A 23236-nucleotide genomic window follows, 5' to 3' on the forward strand; every position below is an offset into this window, starting at 1 on the left:
CTGGCTATGCGAAAGCACTCAAGGAGGGTATGGAGCAGAGTCAGCGGCCTGGGCAGAGTTTTGAGGGCCAACCAGAGACTCGGACAAGATTCTGATTAAACTTGGTAGTTTTTGACTTCATAGTCAGTCTGGACTGTGGTTTGTATGATGGGCAATTGTTTTTTTTATCAGTGCTGGTCCAGGGACAATTTATGATGTTAATTTAAACACCTTAACAGCCAAATCCTATGCACGAAAAAGTATGGGCAATGTCTTTCATATCGGCAACAACAGGGAGGTGTTGGGTGTTTTCTCCTCCTCCTCCTCCTCCTCCTCCTCCTCCTCTTCAGTTTCCTTCCCCTAACATATATTGTGAGCAATATGTCCACGTTCCCTTCCACCTCCTGCCTTTGCTCCCCTTGGCCCTGGCCCAAGAGGCGTTATGGCTCGCAAACAGCTGAGCTGCATTTTTATTTCGCTGAGGAGTTCCTTCCTTGACTAAGGATAATCAGAAACTTGGGAAGTCCTGCTCCTCCCTGACCTTTAGCTGTACACTGATATTGCTGGCAAATTCAGATGACGGGACTCAGAATCATAGAATCATAGAGTTGGAAGAGACCACAAGGGACATCGAGTCCAACACCCTGCCAAGCAGGAAACACCATCAGAGCACTCCTTGTTGCCTTTTGTTTGTCTACATGAGTCAACGAATTCTTTCTTTAAATTATCCTCACTGTTAATAGTAACCAAGGAACAATAAAGCCAACATAACTTCTGGCTGAAAGATAGCATGGTCCCTAAGAAGGCCAAGAAGAAACCGCCTCTCACTCAGGACAACACCCTCTGTGAGTCAGTCCTGCAAAGTAAAGACAGGGAGAAGTTAGTTTTTTAAGGCCCAGCGTAAAAGCCAAATACGATCAAAACCCACAGGGTTGCTGTTAAGTTGTGGGTGAACATATCAGACGACACAGCGATTTCTCCAAAGCAGCTCTTTATTGGTAAGCTGGAACAGAACTGAACAGCAAACAGCTCAGCCGGCCTGCTTTTATAGGCAGCCGGCTGTCAACACTGTAACAAGAACAACAACCACCTAGGGTTTCCAGCCTAAATTAACTCACAAGGACCTGAGTGAAAACTATATACACGATACTCCTGGTGGCCAGGGTGAGAACTTCAATACATAACAGTTGCAGCTGCAATTATTTTCAGCACCTTTGTCTTTTTCTCCCTCTTTTCTCTTTTTTGTAAATCGACAATGTTAAAAATATAATTATGACCATCTGTAATGTATGTTTTATTTTGTTCGTACCTCACACTTTACAATTCTTTCTTCCGCCAACCCTGCTTGTATTTCTTAGGGTTTTGCTGGCCTTTAGTCACAGTTGATTGTATTCGCTACTTTGCCCTGGCTTGTTGGCTGATATTTTATTGTGTGTTTTTACTGTCATTTCTTTTGTGACCAAAGCCTTCTAAAATTTAAAAGAAAGGCAGTGTATAAATATTTTAGATAAATTAATAAATGTGCCTGTAGAAGAGAGGATAGCATTTTATGCATCTGATATTGTCCACAAAATCTTACACCACAATAAATTTGATAGTCTGTAAGGTGCCACAAAACTCTCTTTTCCTTCTGCCAACAGAACTACTAATTATCATGATGAATTCTGCCATAGATTGTTGCCTGCTTAAAAAGTATCACGGCCTTCCACTGTCAGACAGAAGGAATATGATTTTTCTGTCTGGTCTCATGGGAGCACCAGCTAGATTCTAGTATATGTCAGTTCATTTCACATTAGATTATCTATCGTGGAGATAGGAACAGTTTGTGCATGCTTTATTTGCAAAAAAAACCACCCTACACCATTGGCAATATAAAATACAATGAATGCATACATACATATATATATGTATGTATGTATGTATGTAACAAATGCACACAAACACATTCTGGTCTGCTTTGCATGTCATGCTGGCATTGCTTTCAAAATAGATATGCTGTTAAGCACTGAATTTCTGCAGGATAAATTTGATTTAATTACAGTGATCTGCTGAATAATTGCTTCTAATATGGATCCTCAAATATGATATCCATGCCTTAGGTTTGCTGAGCAAGAGAAAAAGATTTTGGGGTTAGCAAGTCAGTAAAACATTTTAAGTTCACATTATCTAGTACTGTACACTTCCAGAACAACTAATCAATATTTTTTCCTGTTAATGTTCCTTGTGCCCAAATTGAAAACAAAAACTTTCAATTGAAGCTGATTTTTCAGTGATAAGTAAAACCAAATTGATTCTACAAAAGATGTAAAAATAACGCTCCAGAGAAGGTTGTTTTATAATTTAAAGAATATATTTCTTCTATTTCTTTGGTTGATGGGGGTAAACTGGACAATGAGATCCAGAGGTGACAAATCATTAGATTCTCAAATGTATGTGCATACTTTCTAAAATGTTTTTGTATTTTCAAACACCTTTCAAGGTCAGTGCGGGGGGGGGGGGAGGGGAACTTAACGACCCTGCTTTTCTGCAAGAGCAGTTTGTAGCAAAACAAGTCTGTTATCCACTGGTTCAAACTGGGTCTGATATTTGACAACCTCTGTTCTGACTTAAATAAAAACCTCTTGACCAGTTCATCATAAATACTCTAGTATAGCCACATGAATGTACAGCGGTTTCTTTAAAAGGTCGTTTTGCTTATGGTTCATATAGTGCTGCTATCCTTTCAGAAGTCAGGATATTTTGAAATGCAAAGAACCCCTTTTTTATAGCAAAAAAGATCATCGCAGAAGATCAAATAGTGCTAAGCAGGCAGTGCAATAATCCATCTACAGTGGTACCTCGGGATGCGAACGGGATCTGTTCCGGAGTCCTGTTCGCATCCCGAAAGGAATGCAAGATGCCGATGGCGCATCTGCGCATGCATGGGTCACGTTTTGCCGCTTCCGCGCATGCGCATGACGTCATTTTTAGTGTCTGCGCATGCACGAGCAGCGAAACCTGGAAGTAACGCGCTCCGTGACTTCTGGGTTGCCGCAGAGCGCAACTCAAACACGCTCAACCCGAAGCACATTCAACTTGAGGTATGACTATATTCAACTGCTCATGTGGCAGATAGGCTCTGGTCAGGTGATAGGGATGGGAGAACGCTCTCGCCATCCCTATGTGAAGGGTATTAATAATAGGTGGTTGATATTGGGCAAGAGGGAAAGTCATCATCACTATGATGTTTGTGTTTTCCTACCCAAAATGCCTTTCACCACTTCATTTCATCGTACACTTTTTGTTCTTTGCTTTTCCTCTCCTTCCACCTCCTTCCAATCTCACCTCCTTTCACAACCTGTCTGCCTGCGGCCTCCTTCTCGCTGCTCCTGCCTTCTTCCCCTTTGGTTTCTCAAACATTTATAACCTTTTCCTGCCTTCTTGTGCTTCCTTTGACCTGCTGTTCCTGCCTTCGTCTCTCCCTCTCACTTTCCATTTTACCTGGCTCACTTTCTTCTTCCACCTGATGTCATCTTCGCTGCCACTTTAACTTGCCTTTCTTCGACTTTGACTCCTCAGGCCAACTTGCCTGAAATCAAAATAAACAGGATTTCTGGTAAAGGTACGTCATTCTCAAAAACTCAGATAGCCAGCAGCCATACTTGGTTGGATGATGACATCTGTGGACAATCCTCAGATTCTTTGAGACTGAAGTAACATACAGCTGTAGTTCCAAAACAAAAAGGGTTTTTTGTTTTGGTTTTTAAAATTTGCAGAGTCCTGCCATTCTTTTTAAAAAGGCAAATCAGCACTGAAATATTCAAGTTACAGTCCTGTACATACTTGACTTCTGACTGACATAGTATCTGCTTGTTACTTTAATTAATGTTAACTAAGGTTTTCGCTCCCTCTTGGGACCTGAGCCTCTTCCCTCTTTCTTGCAGGTTTCAAGGTTTAGTTTTGCTTTTTCTATGGGGGCCTTTCTTTCCCTCTGTCGCAACCACTGCTTATCTGCCCTCTCCTTGTGTCCACTTGCCTGCCCAACCCTCCTACTCTCAGAGTGTGCACTGAACACCACTCCTTACTATTGAGTGGACTCTCACACTGTGGGGCTTGCCCTCCAGAACGGGAGGTGTCTGGACATACCCCTTCCAGAGTGAGTGCCCCACTGCTGCCACCAGTCTGAGCCCCTCTTTTCTACAGAGAGCAGAGGTGCCCCATGGCTTCTAGGCCTCCCGTCACAACTCTCTGGCTTTTGTGGCATGCCTCTTTCACTAAAACTGGGTGCACAGCCTCTTCCACAGCCAGGGAGCATATGCCCAACCGGGATGGGACTGATGCTGCATCAAGGCTGGGTCGGGTCAGGCCAAAGTGGGGGGGTGGGAAGAAAAGTGAGGAAAAGGCAGCAGCGCCCAGGCTCAGCTGAAGGGTTTGCATGTAGTGACAGATTTTCTGGAACCCACTGAAGACCTAGGGAGATGTTTCAGAAGGAAAAAGAGAAAGTTTACTGCTTAATGGAGTTTGCTGGGTAAGTCCACTAAAGTCTACCACCTCTAATCTGAGCGTATTCAGTGATGTCCTGCAGAAAAGATCATGGCAGCTTCCAGCAAAACTGCATGATTTTGTAACCTGAGAATGAGTCAAGCATGTGTTCAAGTTCCGGCCTTTTTTTGAGGTGCACACTTTCAAATTGCACACTGAACACTGCAATGTAGTGTTTGAAAGTATGTGTATCATACTCAACAGAGAGTTAGGATGGTTTGAGTCTCTCTGTTGCCTATACATTGTGAGACAAACTTGGGTATAATGCTGTGTAATGAGCGATAGCACTATTTGGACTTGTGTTTGTGTAAGTCATACACTTGAAAGTCATGCATTTGTGGCCAGTTTACAGTTGCTTCTCTATTTGAATTTTCAGAATACACATTGAACTACCATTGTTCTCCTACCCCTTCAGAGCTTCAAAGGATTTCAGAGACACAGCTGTTTTTCACAGCTGCTGTGCTATTGGAAAACAAATTGACCTAAAGGACATGAAGATCTGGTAATATAAAAGAAACTATCTTTGAAAAGATCAAGGGTTTGGAGAGAGATGTTGTTTCTTCCATTGCTGTTAGTCTTTAAAGCTGATGATTGCTGATCATTGTCAGTAAATATTATAAATTAGACCTGCAGAGGTAAGATAGGGGCTGTTTAAGCTGACTGTGGAAAAAAACAAGTGTAGCACGTTGTATAGCATGCGTCAGGAAAGATGAGTGTGCATAAGTCCAAGTCACTCTCATGCATGTGATTGTTTTGAGTGATCCTATTGTATCAGTTACAGATAGGTAGCCGTGTTGGTCTGCCATGGTCAAAACAAAATAAAAAAAATTCCTTCCAGTAGCACCTTAAAGACCAACTGAGTTAGTTCTAGGTATGAGTTTTCGTGTGCATGCACACTTCTTCAGATACCTGAATCTGGTATCTGAAGAAGTGTGCATGCACACGAAAACTCATACCTAGAACTAACTCAGTTGGTCTTTAAGGTGCTACTGGAAGGAATTTTTTTTATTTTGTTTTTGCCTATTGTATCAGGGTGAACATTTTGCAGAATGCAAGTTTGTGACTACGCCAAAAACTGGGATTCAGCTTGTAGCTGTCAGTTTCAGTGCAAATGCTTGTGGGCACACACATATCTTGTGATTGTCCAGGATGCTGACACTGTCCCCATAGTGGCCCCGATTCTGATCTGGAAAACAGAGCAGGTTCTCTTCCAAGAAGCCTTACGACCACAGTGAGAGTTTCACCATAGCTTTATTTTGATAAGTGAGAGGGTGTGTGTGGTTTTTTAAAAAACATATTTCTCTTTGCCCTGGTTTTAATTTGGGGCGGGGGTTGTTTGCTTCATTGTAAGTTGCTTTGAGTTGCCCTGGGCAAGATAGCATTCAGAAAAATTATGAAAAAATAAAAAGGAGGTGGACATCCAGGAAAAGACACTGGCAACCCCATCTGCTATTGCACCCAATATGTTTTAACTATGCGTGATTTGGGATTCTGGGAACTCACCTCTTTGAGGTCTGTGCCCTTGGCGGCTGCCTAGTGGCCCTACTGATAGCACTGGCCCTGCAAACCCTATAATAAAAAATGCTACAACGGAGGCTGCATTTGCAGGGTGATGAAGAGGGCAGGTGCAGAGGAAATGCAGGAAGAGGAAGACGAGGAGGGCGGTGGAGAGAGGAGGCAGTTCCCGCGTGTGTGCAGGGCGCGTGTTCTCATTAGGCCAACCAGGCAGCCGTCTCAGATGCAGACCTCACAGGAGCTGACCTTGGAGGAGCTCAGCTTTATACAGCTTAGTTTTTGTTATACAGCATCTTACAAATTTCTGATATTTCAGGCTTTGGCTAATTAAGCAATCTATGGCAGGGATTCTCAAAGGGTGTGGCAGGAGAGGATGGCAAGATTCAAGAGCAATCATAAAATATCTAAACATTCAGTGTAGGATCAAAATGAGAGCAAGAGCATCAAATGTTTGGGAGCCGCTGATCCTTTTAAACTGGGGGGGGGGGTTGATGAGTAGTTTTTGGGCTGTTGTTCCTTACTATTTTTGTGTTTTTATATTGAAAACTGCCCCATGATCCTCAGATGAAGGAAGATATAGAAATGTAACATAGAATAATAATAACCAGGAAGGCCAACTTGAATAAAATATTCGGGTGGGTGGGAGGTAAGCCCCGCCCACCTAATCGATCACACGATGCGGTGCCCACACATCATTTGAATGGCAATGCCCATCAACTTTGGAGAGTCCGGCCCCCTCAAATATTTTATTGGGGGAGGGGGGCGGGCTGAAGGGATCTCGGTCCCGAGGCGTTGACTCCTATAACAAAAACAACTTTGCTTTCATAGCTTGAAGAATTTCATCATTCCCACATGACATCTGTTTCTGAGAACTGAAGTCAGCCAAAAAACAGCACCCCCCCACCCCGCCCCCGCTTGTGGTTGTGCGCCGCCAGCAAGCCCTTGTCCGCGTCGCCGGGCGCGCAAGAGAGGTTTCCCCCGGCGGCCGGGCGCGCAGCCTCGGCGGGGCGAGAAGCCCCTTTCTGGAGGAGGAGCCCCGGGGAGGAGGAGGAGGAAGGGGCGCGGCGGCCGAGAGGGAGGCGCCGGCAGCTGGCCGGGCAGCTTCTGGGCACGGCGGGCGCCCCGAGATGCCCTTCTCCGGGGCCGGGATGGAGGCTCCGCCGCGCACCCCCGCCAGCTGAGCGGGCGCCGCGCATCGCCCACCTACCTGCTGCTCCAGGTGAGCTGGCAGCGGGAGTCGGGTCGGGGGGGGCGGGCTGTCCAGAATGCCCTCCAAGCATGTGCAGAGTGCCGTTTGTCCTCCCGCACCCGCAGCCAAGCGCAGCGCAACGCTCGGGCGCAGTCCCACTCACCTTTTTAAAAAGCCCCCCCCCCCAGGTCCGTTTGCATCCCGGCCCGAGGCCAGGTGAGGCGAGGGCTCCGGCGGCAGGATCCCACCCCCCCGCCGGAGGATGCCCGCCTCTCTTCCCTGGCGGCCCCTTGGCGCTTCGCCGCAGGTACCCAGATGCCCGGAGAGGAGCGGCTGGAGGGCGCGCAGGACTTTGCGCAGAGCCCCGCCAGGGTCTGCAACGCCGCTGCGAGGAATCCTCAGCCAAGGGCGCTTGCTGCGTTTTCTTCGGTCCTCTCTGCCCGCGCCCGGGCTTGTCTTGGCGCACCTGCGTGTCTTGGCGCACCTGCCTCTCTCTTTCAGCTGCGTTGCACCTGAAGGTGGGTTTTTGCCTCGGTTTTCCTTAGCGGCGAATCGGGCGCTCACCGTCCTCCGCAGTCAAGGAGGAAGGCGAGATGGGGCAGCCCTTTATTGCTCAGAGACCTGGTCCTTGGGGGGGCGGTGGAAGCCCTTTCGTGCCCAGCTGGCCCGTCCTCATCTACCCCCTGCAATTAATTGCAGGAGATCCCACTCCAGATTACTTAAGTAGGATCACATTAACTTGTTGACCGGTGTGTTGGTGCTCACACGGGGAGTGGGTGGGTTAAGAGAATAGACTCTCCATAATCTTTCAACACAGCCGCATTGAACTGTCCGCTTATTTTGAATATGGATTATTGTTGTTTCTTTAATAATTGCAAAGAGTGCAATTCTGTGTGTGTGTGTGTGTGTGTGTGTGCTTTGATGAGGGAGATGAAGGGAGGTTTTCCCTTGCTCAGTTTTCATACTGGATTATCTAATTGCCCATCAAATGCTACACACACACACACAAGACCCAGGAATCTTGAGGAGGCCTAGATTCTTGTTTGTATGCAAGAATCAAGCGCTGCTTGGAAAAGGAACAGGTCAGTTTCCAGCTTCAAAACTCACAGCGAAAGGTGCTGGATGAGCTGTGTTGGCAGCCTAACGTGTCTCTGGGTGCAGATTTTCAAACCCCTGGATGGCTTGGGCCTGTTGCCCTGTTACTGCTTGCACAGAGGAAGTCCGGGCTCCAACCTTCAAAGGTTTATAATGTCATTGGTTAGGTGTGGCAAGTCTTCAAAAGGAGCGCTTTGGAGGGAACTGGAGAAAAGGAAAGCAGTGTGGTTATAAAAGCATCTCATGTGTACAAGTTGCAGAATCAACAGTGGTAGAATTTACACAAGAGCCTTTACAGTTTATTAAGTTAATTAGGATTAGTGTGCCCCTCCTAGTAAGGGTAAAAGGAAGGAATGTTAACTTCTTCACTTCTCCATAAACAGTATAAGAAGCCACATATTTGGCTGATAAACTATGCAGAGGAATCTCCTCCTCATGCACTTTTGTTTTTAAGTTATTTTTGGTACTTAGAATAGTAGTTTTGTTTTTCTTGAGTCAATTTTGCAAGTGGATAAGGATTTTTTTTTTTACGCTGTTACAGCCTTTCAGCAAAGATTTCCTCTGTTTATTGCGAATTTAAAGCTTTTTCCAGCTTTTGTGTAAATATAAATACACTTGATAACTTATCTTTTTACTGTTGTTTTTTTTCTGAATGCATAATGCTTTTATATATTCTTTGTTGTGGATCGATTATCTTATGGAGCTCCTTTTTCTTACACACTTTCCAACCCAGTCTCCTGCTAAGCCCTAACCACAATTTCAGGCATAGTGCAAAAATTAGGAATGAACTAACTAATCAAATTTTCCAGCTACAATCACTGACAAGTTCATTCAGCCTCATTTCTCCATTAAGATGATTTTTTAAATAAAAAAAACTGCATTAAAATGTGAATCTAAATATGTATTTCTGGAAATACCCCCCACTAGATATATTTTCTCTCACAATACTTATCTTCAAATACATTTTGATATATCTTTTGAGCAGAGAACTGTGCTACCATAATTGGAGAACTGCAAGCTGCATTTTGATCCACACATTATTCCAGGAGGTGTAAGTCAGGTCAGCTAATACTGAAATTAAAGTCTTACTGTATAAGTTATTCCCCTGAGGAACCGTGCATCGCTCAGTTCTCCACTGGAGCTTGCAGAGGTCATAGAATTGAACTTAGCCTGTGCCAGCTTCTAACAGTGTTCGCTCATATACAGCATTTCTGTGAATTCAGGCTTGATTGGCTTTCTGCGTGCCATGCAATCACAGTTATCATTGGAGTGTTTGCAGTGGATTCTGCTATATGCAGCTTTGCATGAGAATGCATGCGTTCAAGGCCCAGGGGTCAGCAACCTTTTTCAGCCGTGGGCCGGTCCACCATCCCTCAGACCTTGTGGTGGGACGGACTTTATTTTGGGGAAAAGAAAAAAATTAAAAGAACGAATTCCTATGCCCCACAAACAACCCAGAGACGCATTTTAAATAAAAGGACACATTCTACTCATGTAATAAGATACTGACTCCTGGAGCATCCGTGGGGCGGATTGAGAAGGCAATTGGGCCGCATCCAGCCCCTGGGCCTTAGGTTGCCTACCCCTGCCAAAGCCTTATGAGGAACAGTTGAGGGAGACAGGTATGTTTAGCCTGCAGAATAAGAGACTGAGAGGAGATATGAGAGCCATCTTCAAATATCTCGGGGGCTGTCCCATGGAGCAAACTTGTTTTCTCCTTCTCTGAAGGCTGGGACTTGAGCCAGTGGCTTCAAATTACAAGAAAAGGGATTCTGACTAAGCATTAGGAAGAAATTTATGACAGTAAGAGCTGCTTGGCAGTGAACGGACCTCCATAAGAGGTGGTGGACTCTGATTCCTTGGAGGTTTTTAAGCAGAGGTCGAATGGCCACCTGTCATGGATGCTTTAGCTGAGATTCCTGCATTGCAGAGGGTTGGACTAGATGACCCTCAGGGTCCATTCCAACTCAGCAATTGTGATTTTATGTTGTGAACCACCCTGAGACCTACGTTTATAGGGAGGTATACATTTTTTTTTATAAATAAATAATAATACTAATAATAAGTGCTGTGATTTTGTGATTATAACTGCTGTATTTTGCCCTTGCTTCTTTGCTGTGTCCTACTAGGAGTCCTTGAGGGACGCGGGTGGCGCTGTGGACTAAACCACAGAGTCTAGGGCTTGCCGACCTCCCTGCGACGGGGTGAGCTCCCGTTGCTCGGTCCCAGCTCCTGCCAACCTAGCAGTTCGAAAGCACATCCAAGTGCAAGTAGATAAATAGGTACCACTCTGGCGGGAAGGTAATCGGCGTTTCTGTGCGCTGCTCTGGTTCGCTGCTTCTGGCGAACCATAGCAGCTTAGTCATGCTGCCCACATGACCCGGAAGCTGTACGCCGGCTCCCTCGGCCAATAAAGCGAGATGAGCAACCCCAGAGTCGGTCACAACTGGACCTAATGGTCAGGGGTCCCTTTACCTTTACTAGGAGTCCTTATCTGCTACTATTTTGTGATTTTAGGCATCTGTACTATTCCTATGTTTTGTAGCGGCCATTGCATCACACACAAATAAAATCACTCTTACCACCATAGAAAACGTTTAAAAATAATTAAAAAGTTGGGGGAAATAATTTGCCAGTGTACTGCACCTAACCTTTTTCTAAACTAGAACTCCTTCAGATATTTTTGGGGGAGTATTACATAGACCCCACCTCCCCCAAATGCTAAGCACAGCAAAACAAACATAGCTACACTGATACTTCTGGAAACATGTCTAAAAGTAAAAACAGTGGACTGTTGAACCATAGAAATGCCGAATTCTGTACTCCTTAAGGACACATGAGCATCACTTTGTAGATGGGAGTATATGAGCTCAGTATCCTGTTTTAGTACTGCAGTCAGCCAGATGTAATTGAGAATTGGTTGCCCAATGCCAGATGTATTATGCAAAAGACACCTTACAGAATGCTAGGCAGACCCAACTGATAGATGCTCTCCTTTCTGTTTAAACTGACTTAACAAGTTTTAAAAGCTCTTGCAGCTGTGAAGATGAGCTTGAAAGTGTGTGGTCCATGCTTGGTGGCATTGTAGAAGCTGTGTTGAAGGACCTTGGGGGGGGTGAATGGGGGGGGACTGGGTGCTTCCCAGCACTATCCGGAGTATTCTGGCTATAGCAACACCCATTTTATCCTCACATTCTTTAATGCGTGCACCAGCTAGTTGCGCCTCCCCCAATCGCTTTCATTTGTATCGGCTTAGTTACTCAGACAAGTTGCACACAAATGCTGTTATTTGGGAGTAGCCAAAATAATTCAGCTCTCCGAAGGATAGAGGGTAAGCTGAGGCTGAAATAGATGCCCTGCGAAATGAATATAGCTGTTCAGCAAACGGCTTCGCCCACGCAGAAATGAGAGAATAGAAGCTTTGTGGAAGTGAAACAGTGAGGGCTGCTGACCTTGGGCTTTTCAGTCTGTATTGTTAATTGCTTTTTGCTTTGTTCATCATCACCACATGACTGCTGAAAACTGGCAAGTTGTTCTTGTTTGCTAATGTCCTGGAATTTTCTCAAATGAAGGATTCAATGAGCGCTGTTGATTTTTAAATATATTTTTAGCTTGTTTTCCAACTCTTAAGTGTTCAGATATTTTCTGAGAAATCTTGACTCTTAATTTAACTCTTCTAACACCAATGTTTTCATCATGACACCACAGATGCACTGTACTTGTTTTGTTCTACATATCCAAGCAGCATGAGATGGTTATCTGTGGTCATGGGAAACTTGTAGAACAGATTTTCTTAGTGTAATTGTGATAAAGAAAATGTGTCCTTTGCACCTGCTAATAATGAACTGGGGGAGGGGGGAGTTGCGGGGTTCCTAATAACACTTTTAGCATCTGTTTGGACCATAGTACTTAATGGAAACTGTGTGGAAGATGCTGGCATTACAAAGCGAGAAAACAAGTGGACAGAACAAAAAACCAATGAAAGCCCTCACAGGGTTAGCCGTCATCATCCAGACCTTTAGATTTTGTGTTGGGAGGGGTGAAGTTGAGTATGGCTGCTCTTTCTATTTCAGGGAAAGATGAAACAGTGAGTTCTGAATTAATTTAAACTTCAAAAATAGTTGTTTTGAAAAGGAGCTCTGATTGAGGTGGATGTGAAAATTAGGTTCCCTTTCGCTGGAACTTCGTTTTCAACAGTGGAGGAGTGGGAATTTGGTAACATCTGTGAAGTGGGTGGAGAAAATCATTTGACTTTCACAGGAGGGAAGAGTTAGCAAATTATTACGTGCTCAGAGGGCCTTTTTCTCTTCCCCTTTCCTCCTCCTCCTTTAAAAAAAAAACCCATAATTTGCTGCTTGAAGCAGCTAGGAACTGTGACTTCTGCTACACACTTTCAGAACAGAGCAAGAAATCACCATGCACATTGTTTTGAGGGGGAGTGGGGAGATGGCTGCCTTGGCTATTGTAATTGTAAGCTAACTATCCGCCCTCTTGGAAGTCCATCTTCCTCACTGGATTGCCCATCTCATGCTCCTGCTCTTCAGGAGGGTTTCTGCACAGGCAACAACCTTTGCAATTTAGCTGGACTGATACTTATGACCTGGGCTTAGTAAGATGTCAGCGTGAAGCAGCTGGAGGTGTAATATAAAAGCGAGGATCAATAGGCTGCCAGCTTTTGTTGTTTAGTCGTTTAGTCGTGTCCGACTCTTCGTGACCCCCTGGACCAGAGCACGCCAGGCACTCCTTTCTTCCACTGCCTCCCGCAGCCTGGTCAAACTCATGCTGGTAGCTTCGAGAAGACTGTCCCACCATCTCGTCCTCTGTCGTCCCCTTCTCCTTGTGCCCTCCATCTTTCCCAACATCAGGGTCTTTTCCAGGGAGTCTTCTCATGAGGTGGCCAAAGTATTGGAGCCTCAGCTTCAGGATCTGTCCTTCCAGTGAGCACCCAGGGCTGATTTCCTTAAGAATGGAGAGGTTTGATCTTCTTGCAGTCCATGGGACTCTCAAGAGTCTCCTCCAGCACCATAATTCAAAAGCATCAATTTTTCGGCCATCAGCCTTCTTGATGGTCCAGCTAAGAATGCCAAACAATGAGGCATGCTGAGAGGATCTTGCCTTCAAAACTGAGGAGCACAATGATCTTTAATAGTTGCTTATCTCCCCACTGGGGTGTTAGGGGAGGGGTAGTACCTCTGGTGGGGGACATGGCCTGCTCCTTCTGGAGTGGCTTGTCCTCCTTTGGTCCACACCCTGTGCTCAGCTCTCACCTCAGGCTCCTCGAAGCTGTCAGCATGCGACAGCAGCCACACCTCCAAAAATGGCTTCTACTGTCCGGCTAAACCAGGTGAGGGAGCTGATGGGTCTCAAACCCTCTGTGGGCTCCAGATGATTGAGTGGACAAGACCAAGAGTGGGTCCAATGGTCAAGAAGGTGGTTTCTGCACATGCTGTGGGGGGAAATGAGGGCAGATGGGCCTCCTCGATGAGCTACCTTCCCTGGTTGCTGAGCCCCATCAGTTTCCTTTACAGCACGTGCAGAAGCCTCCTTTCTGACAGGCATCATGGTAAGAGATCTGCTGGATCTCTCAGCGGCCTTTGACACCATCGACCATAACATCCTTCTGGACCGTCTAGAGGGGCGGGGAGCTGGGGGCACTGTTATACAGTGGTTCCGCTCCTTCCTCCTGGGCCGTGTCCAGAAGGTGGTGGTGGGGGGTGAGTGTTCAGACCCCTGGGCTCTCACTTGTGGGGTGCCTCAGGGTTCTGTCCTCTCCCCCATGCTTTTTAATATCTATATGAAGCCGCTGGGAGAGATCATCAGGGGGTTTGGGCTGGGTGTTCATCAGTATGCAGATGACACCCAGCTCTACCTCTCCTTTAAATCAGAACCAGTGAAGGCGGTGAAGGTCCTGTGTGAGTGCCTGGAGGCGGTTGGAGGTTGGATGGCGGCTAACAGATTGAGGTTGAATCCTGACAAGACAGAAGTACTGTTTTTGGGGGACAGGAGGCGGGCAGGTGTGGAGGATTCCCTGGTCCTGAATGGGGTAACTGTGCCCCTGAAGGACCAGGTGCGCAGCCTGGGAGTCATTTTGGACTCACAGCTGTCCATGGAGGCGCAGATTAACTCTGTGTCCAGGGCAGCTGTCTACCAGCTCCACCTGGTACACAGGCTAAGACCCTACCTCCCCGCGGACTGTCTCGCCAGAGTGGTGCATGCTCTAGTTATCTCACGCTTGGACTACTGCAATGCGCTCTACGTGGGGCTACCTTTGAAGGTGACCCGGAAACTGCAATTAATCCAGAATGCGGCAGCTAGACTGGTGACTGGGAGTGGCCGCCGGGACCACATAACACCGGTTCTGAGAGATCTGCATTGGCTCCCAGTACGTTTCCGAGCACGATTCAAAGTGTTGGTGCTGACCTTTAAAGCCCTAAACGGCCTCGGTCCTGTATACCTGAAGGAGCGTCTCCACCCCCATCGTTTAGCCCGGACACTGAGATCCAGCGCCGAGGGCCTTCTGGCGGTTCCCTCATTGCGAGAAGTGAGGCTACAGGGAACCAGACAGAGGGCCTTCTCGGTAGTGGCGCCCGCCCTGTGGAACGCCCTCCCATCAGATGTCAAAGAGATAAAGAATTACCTGATGTTCAGAAGACATCTTAAGGCAGCCCTGTTCAGGGATGTTTTTAATATGTAATGCTGTATTGTTTTTAATACTGATTGGGAGCCGCCCAGAGTGGCTGGGGAAACTCAGCCAGATGGGCGGGGTATAAATAATAAATTATTATTATTATTATTATTAAGAATGCATACATTTTAAGTCCGTTGGTTCCTTAGTTTGCAAGATCTGTGAATGGGAGCGGGAGTCAACAAATGCATTCCATCAGCGGAAGCCCTGTGGAAGTGCTTCTTCAGGAGGACTTTCTGCCCCCAAAATTGCCTCAGGGAAGTTGAGGGAGCTGCCAGAACTGTACATGGAGGATCATTCCCTCTGATAAGCTGAAACGCTTGCCCAGATGCGACCATCGCCTTAGCTTAACGTTGAATTCCTCCTAGGATGTGTGGTTGTTTTCTTAAAACAAGATTAATAGCAGCTTGGCACAGGGGACGAAGGAGACCATACACAGAAGACTTGAGTTCCATCCCCCTTGCTCCTTCCTTCTGTCCATACTTCTTAGATGTCGTGTGACACAAAGTGACATACACAGAGACTATGAAATATCTGTCTCTGCTTATTTCCAGTTTCTGCTCTTGCTAATGGCTTCTCTTTCTCTTTTCACTTCAGGGATCCACAGGACCTCGCCACACACTTCGGCACGATGACAGCCATCCTGGAACGGATCAGCACCTTGTCCGTCAGTGGACAGCAACTCCGCCGGCTCCCAAAGCTCTTAGAAGAAGGCTTCCCCAAGATGCCTGGCACCGTCAAAGAATCAGATGTCCCTCAGCTCTTCCGGGAGCCGTACATCCAAGCTGGGTATCGCCCCACGGGGCAGCATTGGCGCTACTACTTCTTCAGCCTCTTCCAGAAGCACAACGAGGTGGTGAACGTCTGGACCCACCTGCTGGCAGCTTTGGCTGTGCTGCTGAGGTTTAATGTTTTTGCGGAAGCAGAGGAGTTGACTTTGGAAGTCCAGTCTCTGCCCCTCTTCCTCTTTGTCCTCTCCTCTGTCACGTATCTTACTTGCAGCCTCTTGGCTCATCTCTTGCAGTCCAAGTCCGAGATGTTCCACTACACCTTCTACTTTGTGGACTACGTTGGGGTCAGCGTGTACCAGTACGGAAGCGCCCTGGCCCATTTCTATTACAGCTCTGATCAAGCCTGGTACGACAAGTTCTGGCTCTTCTTCCTGCCGGCGGCTGCCTTCTGTGGGTGGCTGTCCTGCGCCGGCTGCTGCTACGCCAAGTACCGCTACCGACGCCCTTACCCCGTCATGAGGAAGGTGTGCCAGGTGATCCCAGCAGGGCTGGCCTTCATCTTGGACATCAGCCCCGTGGCGCACCGTGTGGTCATGTGCCACCTTGAAGGTTGCGAGGAGACGGCTGCCTGGTACCACACCTTCCAGATACTTTTCTTCCTCGTCAGTGCTTATTTCTTCTCCTGCCCGGTTCCCGAGAAGTACTTCCCAGGTTCCTGTGACATTGTAGGCCATGCCCACCAGATCTTCCATGCCTTCCTGGCCATCTGCACACTCTCCCAGCAGGAAGCCATCTTCCTGGATTACAAGAACAGGCGAGACATCTTCCGCAGGCGGCATGGACCCCTCTCCGTCATTCTGTCCTGCAGCTCCTTCTTTGGCTTAGTGGCGTGCAGTGCTGTCACCGCACACCTCCTGCAGCGCAGGATTAGGGTGGAGCTGGCCATCAAGGAATCCTGAGGGATCGCCGTGGGGACAGGGCTCAGGCCCGGCCTGCTTGAAGGAAACCGGCAAAGATGAGCTGCGTACTGTATATAAGTAAATTAACAAAGGGAGTTGCCTCTATAAATTATAAACAAGGAATTGCTTGCAGTCTGGAACTACCATAAAAAGCTGCCTTATGTCCTAAACATTTTTTTTTACTGCAGTGTAACAGTTGCTGGCCAGAGAAGCTTTTTAGGCAGATGTTTCTAAGTTGTCCTGCTCTGAGTTACCTGTTGAAATTTGTATGTCAAAGAGAAGTGGGAGCGGATAAATAATATAAAGGGGAAGTACTACGGAAATGCTCATTTACTAAGGCACAATTCTAACTGAAATACTAAATCTGTGTCTGTCACAATGGATGTCAGGGTTCACCTACCTGCAAACCAAAAGTAGGAGTGTGTGTGTGGAGGGAATCCCTGCATATAGCAAAATAGCATGTCAGGGAGAAGACCAGACCAGACAGACCAGACCTCATCTACTTGCCATGCTACTACAGGAGTTTTGTTTTTGTTATGGCAGGCATTTAATTGTTTGAATTGCTACCTGCAACTGGAGACAGCGCATCATAAATACAGATTTATGAACTCAGGAGAACTGGGTTGTAGATCCAGGTGTATGGTAAGATTGACAGGGTTCAGGGACATAACCCAGTTTGGTCTGTTCCATTTTAATTACCTGTGGCCTTGAGGCTTGAACTTCCTCCTGAGTTGTAAATTTCAGGAATAAATATTTTACATGTCAGTAATTGTACAGATAGTGCAAACAGGAGTAATGTTTGGTCTCGGTGATCTGTTTACCACTCTGATTTAGGTATTTGTGAATTCACAGCTCTTTTGTGGGAGAGAGAGAGAGCCATCTTTTCTTCTAGTAAGATGCCCGGTACTAGTATGTCCAAATTCCGTTTTTCTTCCGTAGGTTCCTGTTTGTTTAATCATAGCAAACGATTCCCCCATAGCAAAAGAGAAACCTTCCTCTAGGTGTGTATCCCCCCCCCCCTTATGTCCCTCACCTCACCTCCTGAGTTGGTGAAGGGGAAGCAAGGTAATACATGCAATTTTATCTTGCTCATATAATCTGTTGGCTCTCACATTTTTTCTTCCGTTCTTGAGATGTTTCAGATAGTGCAGCCGGCTTCCTCTGCAACTCGCTTGAAGGATCTTGGGATGTGGAAAATAGGAGGGGAGAACATTTCAGTAGAACAGATACAAGAGAAAAGGAGGGGTGGGAGTCCATTTTGATGGGGTTCAGCTGGCTGTGAAGACTGGTTTTGACAGGAGCTCTGTGACCATAAATTTGGCTGCTTCTCCATCACTCTCCTGGATCCTCTGATTATGCTCTGATTGTGAAGGTCTGTAGCTGCCATCTCTCTAGAAAATTCAATATCTTCTTGTATCTACCTAAGGTTGTTATTTTTGTGTAGCCTAGTTCCTCCTTAGCCCATTTCTGTGGCCTCAACTGCACACTCCTGTTCAAATCAGCTGTCTGGGTAATGTGGTGAGATTTTTCTTCTCCCTTCTTTACCTTTACACATAGCCAAAGAGGGGCTGGCGATGTCTTCATCTGATGCACGTTGCCTGTTTGGCTTCCCCATGCCTGCAACCTCTCCCCACAGCTCCAAAGAAGCCGTCTTTGTTTGTGCAGTGGCTGTCTCAAATGTACACACCTCCGCTTAACCACAAAATTAACATGAGTTACGTTTTGAAATCAGATGGAAATTGGTTTGTGGAAAACTACAAGATAGATATGGATTGTAGCTAATGTCGTGTACAGCTTCAAACACCAGCCATGGGAACGAACTGGAACCAGAGTAAATGTCATGTGTACACAGGCAGCCTAAGATAGTGGAGCTTCAAACGCCCCATTCACTTTCAGCTGTTCCTGCTATCCTTCTACTCTGCATGGGGTGAGCTCTGGGACCTGTGTGTCTTTTGAGAATGAGATACAGTCGTACCTTGGAAGTCGAATGGAATCCGTTCTGGAAGCCCGTTCGACTTCCAAAACATTCAAAAACCAAAGTACGGCTTCTGATTGGCTGCAGGAAGCTCCTCTTCAGCCTCTTCAGACGTTCGGGTTCCAAAATAACGTTCGCATACTGGAAAAATCACTTCCGGGTTTGTGACATTTGGGAGCCAAAACCTCCGATACCAAGGCGTTCGGGATCCAAGGTAATGGTATTGAATTACTACCCCAGTCTTGCCCACCTCGAAAGGACACACAGATTTACCCTAATCATTGAAGGAAGGCCAGTTCGGCTGGATTTACAGATGCACCAGAATGAGACAGTAAAGTCCTGAGATGGTAAGAGTAGATCGTATCACTTTAGACTGCATTACGTATATATATATAATTTTTAAATGCACACACGTACTACCTAGAATGATGTAGCCGTCTTGCAGTGCTAGTTTAATAATTTGCACTGGTGTTTATTTTTTTAATATAATTCCTATCTGCAAAGTAGTGCATACCGTACATTCTGCTACCTAATTCTTCTCCATAAGACACATCTTGGACCAGATTAAGAATGCACTGCAGGTGTCAACATCTTCTTAAATGAAGCAAGGCTGGATTGACTGATGGGTTTTGATTTCACTGATAGTTTAGGGACCATGGTCTTCCATATTCTCCTCTGTTCCTTCCCATAACCTCCCTCCCTGGCTCCAGCTTCACAGTGTATTTTAGGGACAGCTCCTTTGGAAGATGGGTTTACCTGTAATGGCCTGGCTTCTCCTTTTGGAAAACGGCAGCTAATTGTATCCCAGCTTCTCTTGGAGAAACAGGAACATGCAGAAATTCAGCACTAGTACCCTTCATGAAAATTTAAAACAACGATAGAGAAAGAAACACTCAGGGATTGGTAATGAGATATGGAGCCATTCTTTCGTTAGAGCAATTTGAACGCATGCTGAGCTTGACTGTGAACAAATATAACGGGAACCCAGCGAGTCTTGGGCCTAAGCAGGATGAGGCTGTGTTCAAAGCTCGGTTTCCATGGGACCAGGTTTCTTTGTTGGTAGGGAATCAGCATGAAATATTAATTTCTCCTTTGGCTTGAAGGGTAGATTTTTGCATAAAATTGCCTCCTGTACTGCTTGCTCTGCAGCAGTCAATGAGGCGTATCATTCAAACTCGGGTCACTGAGTGTAGGCGCACTTTCTACCTTTGAAGCTGACGTTCTTGCTTTGTGCGCGACTCAGAATCACACGTGTAAAGTCAGACCCCCAGTTTCCAGCAAAATGTAATTTTCAGCTGAGACAACTGATAGGCTCCGCTGATAGGCATCATGTTATCTTCTAGCATGTCGCTGTCCTTAAACGGTGTTAAACAGAACATGTGTATGTTCTGTATGTAATGTAACGTAAAACTCAGTAATAACAGTAAAAACTCAGTAATAACAGAAAATAATTTTTCCAAGCTACTTTTGAGCCTATCTGAAAGCCATTCTGTCTGTTGTGCCAGAATATGGCAGAACTGGGATAGATTCTGGACAGTAACAATTCAGATTGCACCAGGGCCCATAGGTGTGTCGTTTTCAAATGCTTCCCCTTTGTAAAACTTGAACATCTCCCTTTGTGCCGCAAACTAATACAGAACAAAAGGAATGGGGTGTATTAAACCTTTGTCTCTGATGTGATGATTTACTACATGTGATCTTTTTACACCATTGAGTATTCAAAAGGAGGACTCAGCCCACTTTTGCAGGCCGAAGTAGTACAGTAGTACAAAGAGAATACTCGCTGTAGATCACCTTTATGAATTTGGTGAAAATGAGTATGGCTTATGTAGTTTTTAAAAACAAGGCATTTAGTCTTAACGCTTCTGCTTGAAGTGCACCTCTTGCGTGTTGTCACCAAAAGTTGTTAATACAGTATAAGATACTCAGATATGTGCTAAAATTATTTGAAGAACCCTTATCAGCTTGAAGTTTAATGCAGCCAATTTCACTTTTAAATTACCACAAATTGAAAACTAACCACCCAGAAAAAGGAACGCATGAAATGTCCTGTTGGATAACTTTAAAATATAAGAAGAGAATTGATATGTTCATCATTCTGAACTGGTGGACTATATGAAAATTCTCAGTGATTTTAGACCACCACCTAGTGGTATAATAAACCAAGATTTTCTGATAGCTTTAAAACTTTGGACTTGAGATGTGTTTAACTTACATTTGAGGCTTGTCCCCACTCTGCTTGTTAGACACCATGGGTCTGAGCAGTTTCCCTTCTGGCACGCTCCTTTCTTTAGCTCTAATCAGAACCAGTGACCATCTGCAAAAAACCCAGTTGCTATTTGCTCCAGTTGAGTGCTAAAGAGCAGTTTTCCTCAGAGGCAAGCAGCAGGACAAAAGGAACTCTGAATAAGCCCTTGCAGAGCTACTTTATTTTAATTCAGTAGGAGGTTCCTTTATAAATAATAATTTGACCCAAGTTACTTTTCTCTTATTATAAGTACTGTATGAAATACTAGTGCTGTCCATGTCCCCTTCTCTGGGACTTCAAAAGTCACTTTCATAGCTCCTCAAGTAGTCAGTGGTTGAATGTATACTTCATACTTGGTTGGCCTAAAACCTGGTATTAAAAGTGATGACGACCGAGTCCCATTTAATGTATTGAAAGGTTTGTGACTGGCATCAGTGGGTCTAGAGATAAGCATGTACGAAGACTTCTGAATTACATTTAGTTTGAAAGAGCACTTTGAGGACCAATCAGGTGATTCCGAAAAGAAATTTGGTGCAATCGGTTATTCCCCAGATCCTCTTTAGCAACAATATCTTCCTCAGATACTTTCCATAATCAGTTGCTGCCACTTCTTCTTTACATTTTCAAGGAGACTTAGCCAGGACAGATGTGTTAATTCAAAGGTTTGTTGTCAGGTAAAGTAAAACTGATTATCTTCTATAGAACAATCAGACAGAAACCTGCAACTTTTACTTTGTAGATGCCATTACGTCTAGATGATCAACAGCAATTGAAAATGTAAGCCTATTTACAATAATACATGCTCACCAAGAATTGGGGGGTGAGAATGTCATCTGCAGCCTCATACATTGTTGTTCGTGGGCTTGGGAAGGATATGAATTTAATAAATAAATTTCAACTGTTCAGGTGTGGTGTTTAGGCAGAACAAGGGCTGAGTTATGTGAACTTATTGTTTCCAGTACACAATTAGAGGAGCACATGCTAGGTGCTTCTGGTGTGTTTTGTGTACTTATGCCTTTCAAGGGATGGTTTTTAATGATAATTTTTAAAAATACATTAAAAATAAGAGGGAGGGGGTTATATTTTCTTTTTTCAACCGGGGGTGTTAGTTTTGATACTGCACAAATGACTTCTCCTTGTTTATCTCCTGAAGTCTGTATTGTTCGGAACATTTGCACATTTATACTGTATTAACAAATGTTGAAGGGAATCAAGAATAAAAGTTGAGAAATTTAAAATAAATATTCCAGTCAGCTGTGTATTTTGTCACTGAATCTGAAAGAAAAGAGAAGTCTCTTAGTGGAACTTACGGGAGAAATTTTTCCATGGGGTGGTTGGTTGGTGGGGAAGCAGCAAAGAACTCTGGCAAATCGGTGAGAATTGTCATGGAAGCAATTTCACTTTCCATGGAAAGTATAGAATAGAATCATAGAATCATAGAGTTAGAAGAGACCACAAGGGCCATCGAGTCCAACCCCCTGCCAAGCAGGAAACACCATCAGAGCACTCCTGACATATGGTTGTCAAGCCTCTGCTTAAAGACCTCCAAAGAAGGAGACTCCACCACACTCCTTGGCAGCAAATTCCACTGTTGAACAGCTCTTACTGTCAGGAAGTTCTTCCTAATGTTTAGGTGGAATCTTTTTTCTTGTAGTTTGGAACCATTGCTCCGTGTCCGCTTCTCTGGAGCAGCAGAAAACAACCTTTCTCCCTCCTCTATGTGACATCCTTTTATATATTTGAACATGGCTATCATATCACCCCTTAACCTCCTCTTCTCCAGGCTAAACATGCCCAGCTCCCTTAGCTGTTCCTCGTAAGGCATCGTTTCCAGGCCTTGGACCATTTTGGTTGCCCTCCTCTGGACACGTTCCAGTTTGTCAGTGTCCTCCTTGAACTGTGGTGCCCAGAACTGGACACAGTACTCCAGGTGAGGTCTGACCAGAGCAGAATACAGTGGCACTATTACTTCCCTTGATCTAGATGCAATACTCCTATTGATGCAGCCCAGAATTGCATTGGCTTTTGACAAGTGTCAAAATTGTCACAAAATTGTCAAAAATTGTCAAAATTGTCAAAATTGTCAAAATTGACAAGTGTCTTGTCTCTTTTCCTTGCAAATTAGGGAGGGGTGGGGGCGTTTCACTAACAATGCCATGCCACTTTCAAACTTCATCTACAAAAAGTTCAGAGTCATTTTTTTAAAGAAATGCACTTAATCCAGTATTGTGCTATCCGGCCCTAAGTATTTTTTTTCCCGTATAGAAGCACCTGGCACGATGCTAAAATTACACTGTAAGCATTGGTGCCAACTCCTAGGGGTCGAGGTCTCTTCTGTG

At 45.3% G+C, this 23236-nt stretch overlaps 2 protein-coding genes across 3 annotated transcripts in view; one reads left to right on the forward strand and one right to left on the reverse strand.

Moving 5' to 3' along the window:
- Window positions 1–23236, reverse strand: part of MCM3 (minichromosome maintenance complex component 3) — a 368003-nt gene that overhangs the window by 27189 nt on the left and 317578 nt on the right. The window lies entirely within an intron of this gene.
- Window positions 7096–22139, forward strand: PAQR8 (progestin and adipoQ receptor family member 8). 2 transcript variants are annotated; one of them, XM_081855677.1, is made up of 2 exons: window positions 7096–7234; window positions 15582–22139. In XM_081855677.1, exon 2 carries the CDS (start codon window positions 15616–15618, stop codon window positions 16672–16674), a length of 1059 nt encoding a protein of 352 aa, XP_081711803.1. In that variant the 5' UTR covers window positions 7096–7234; window positions 15582–15615; the 3' UTR covers window positions 16675–22139. The 2 variants fall into 2 exon arrangements, with proteins under 2 accessions (XP_081711803.1, XP_081711804.1); XM_081855678.1 differs by having other exon boundaries at window positions 15592–22139.

Source organism: Podarcis erhardii (genome assembly GCF_964252035.2).
Source record: "Podarcis erhardii genome assembly, chromosome: 3".
Classification (NCBI taxonomy): domain Eukaryota; kingdom Metazoa; phylum Chordata; class Lepidosauria; order Squamata; family Lacertidae; genus Podarcis; species Podarcis erhardii.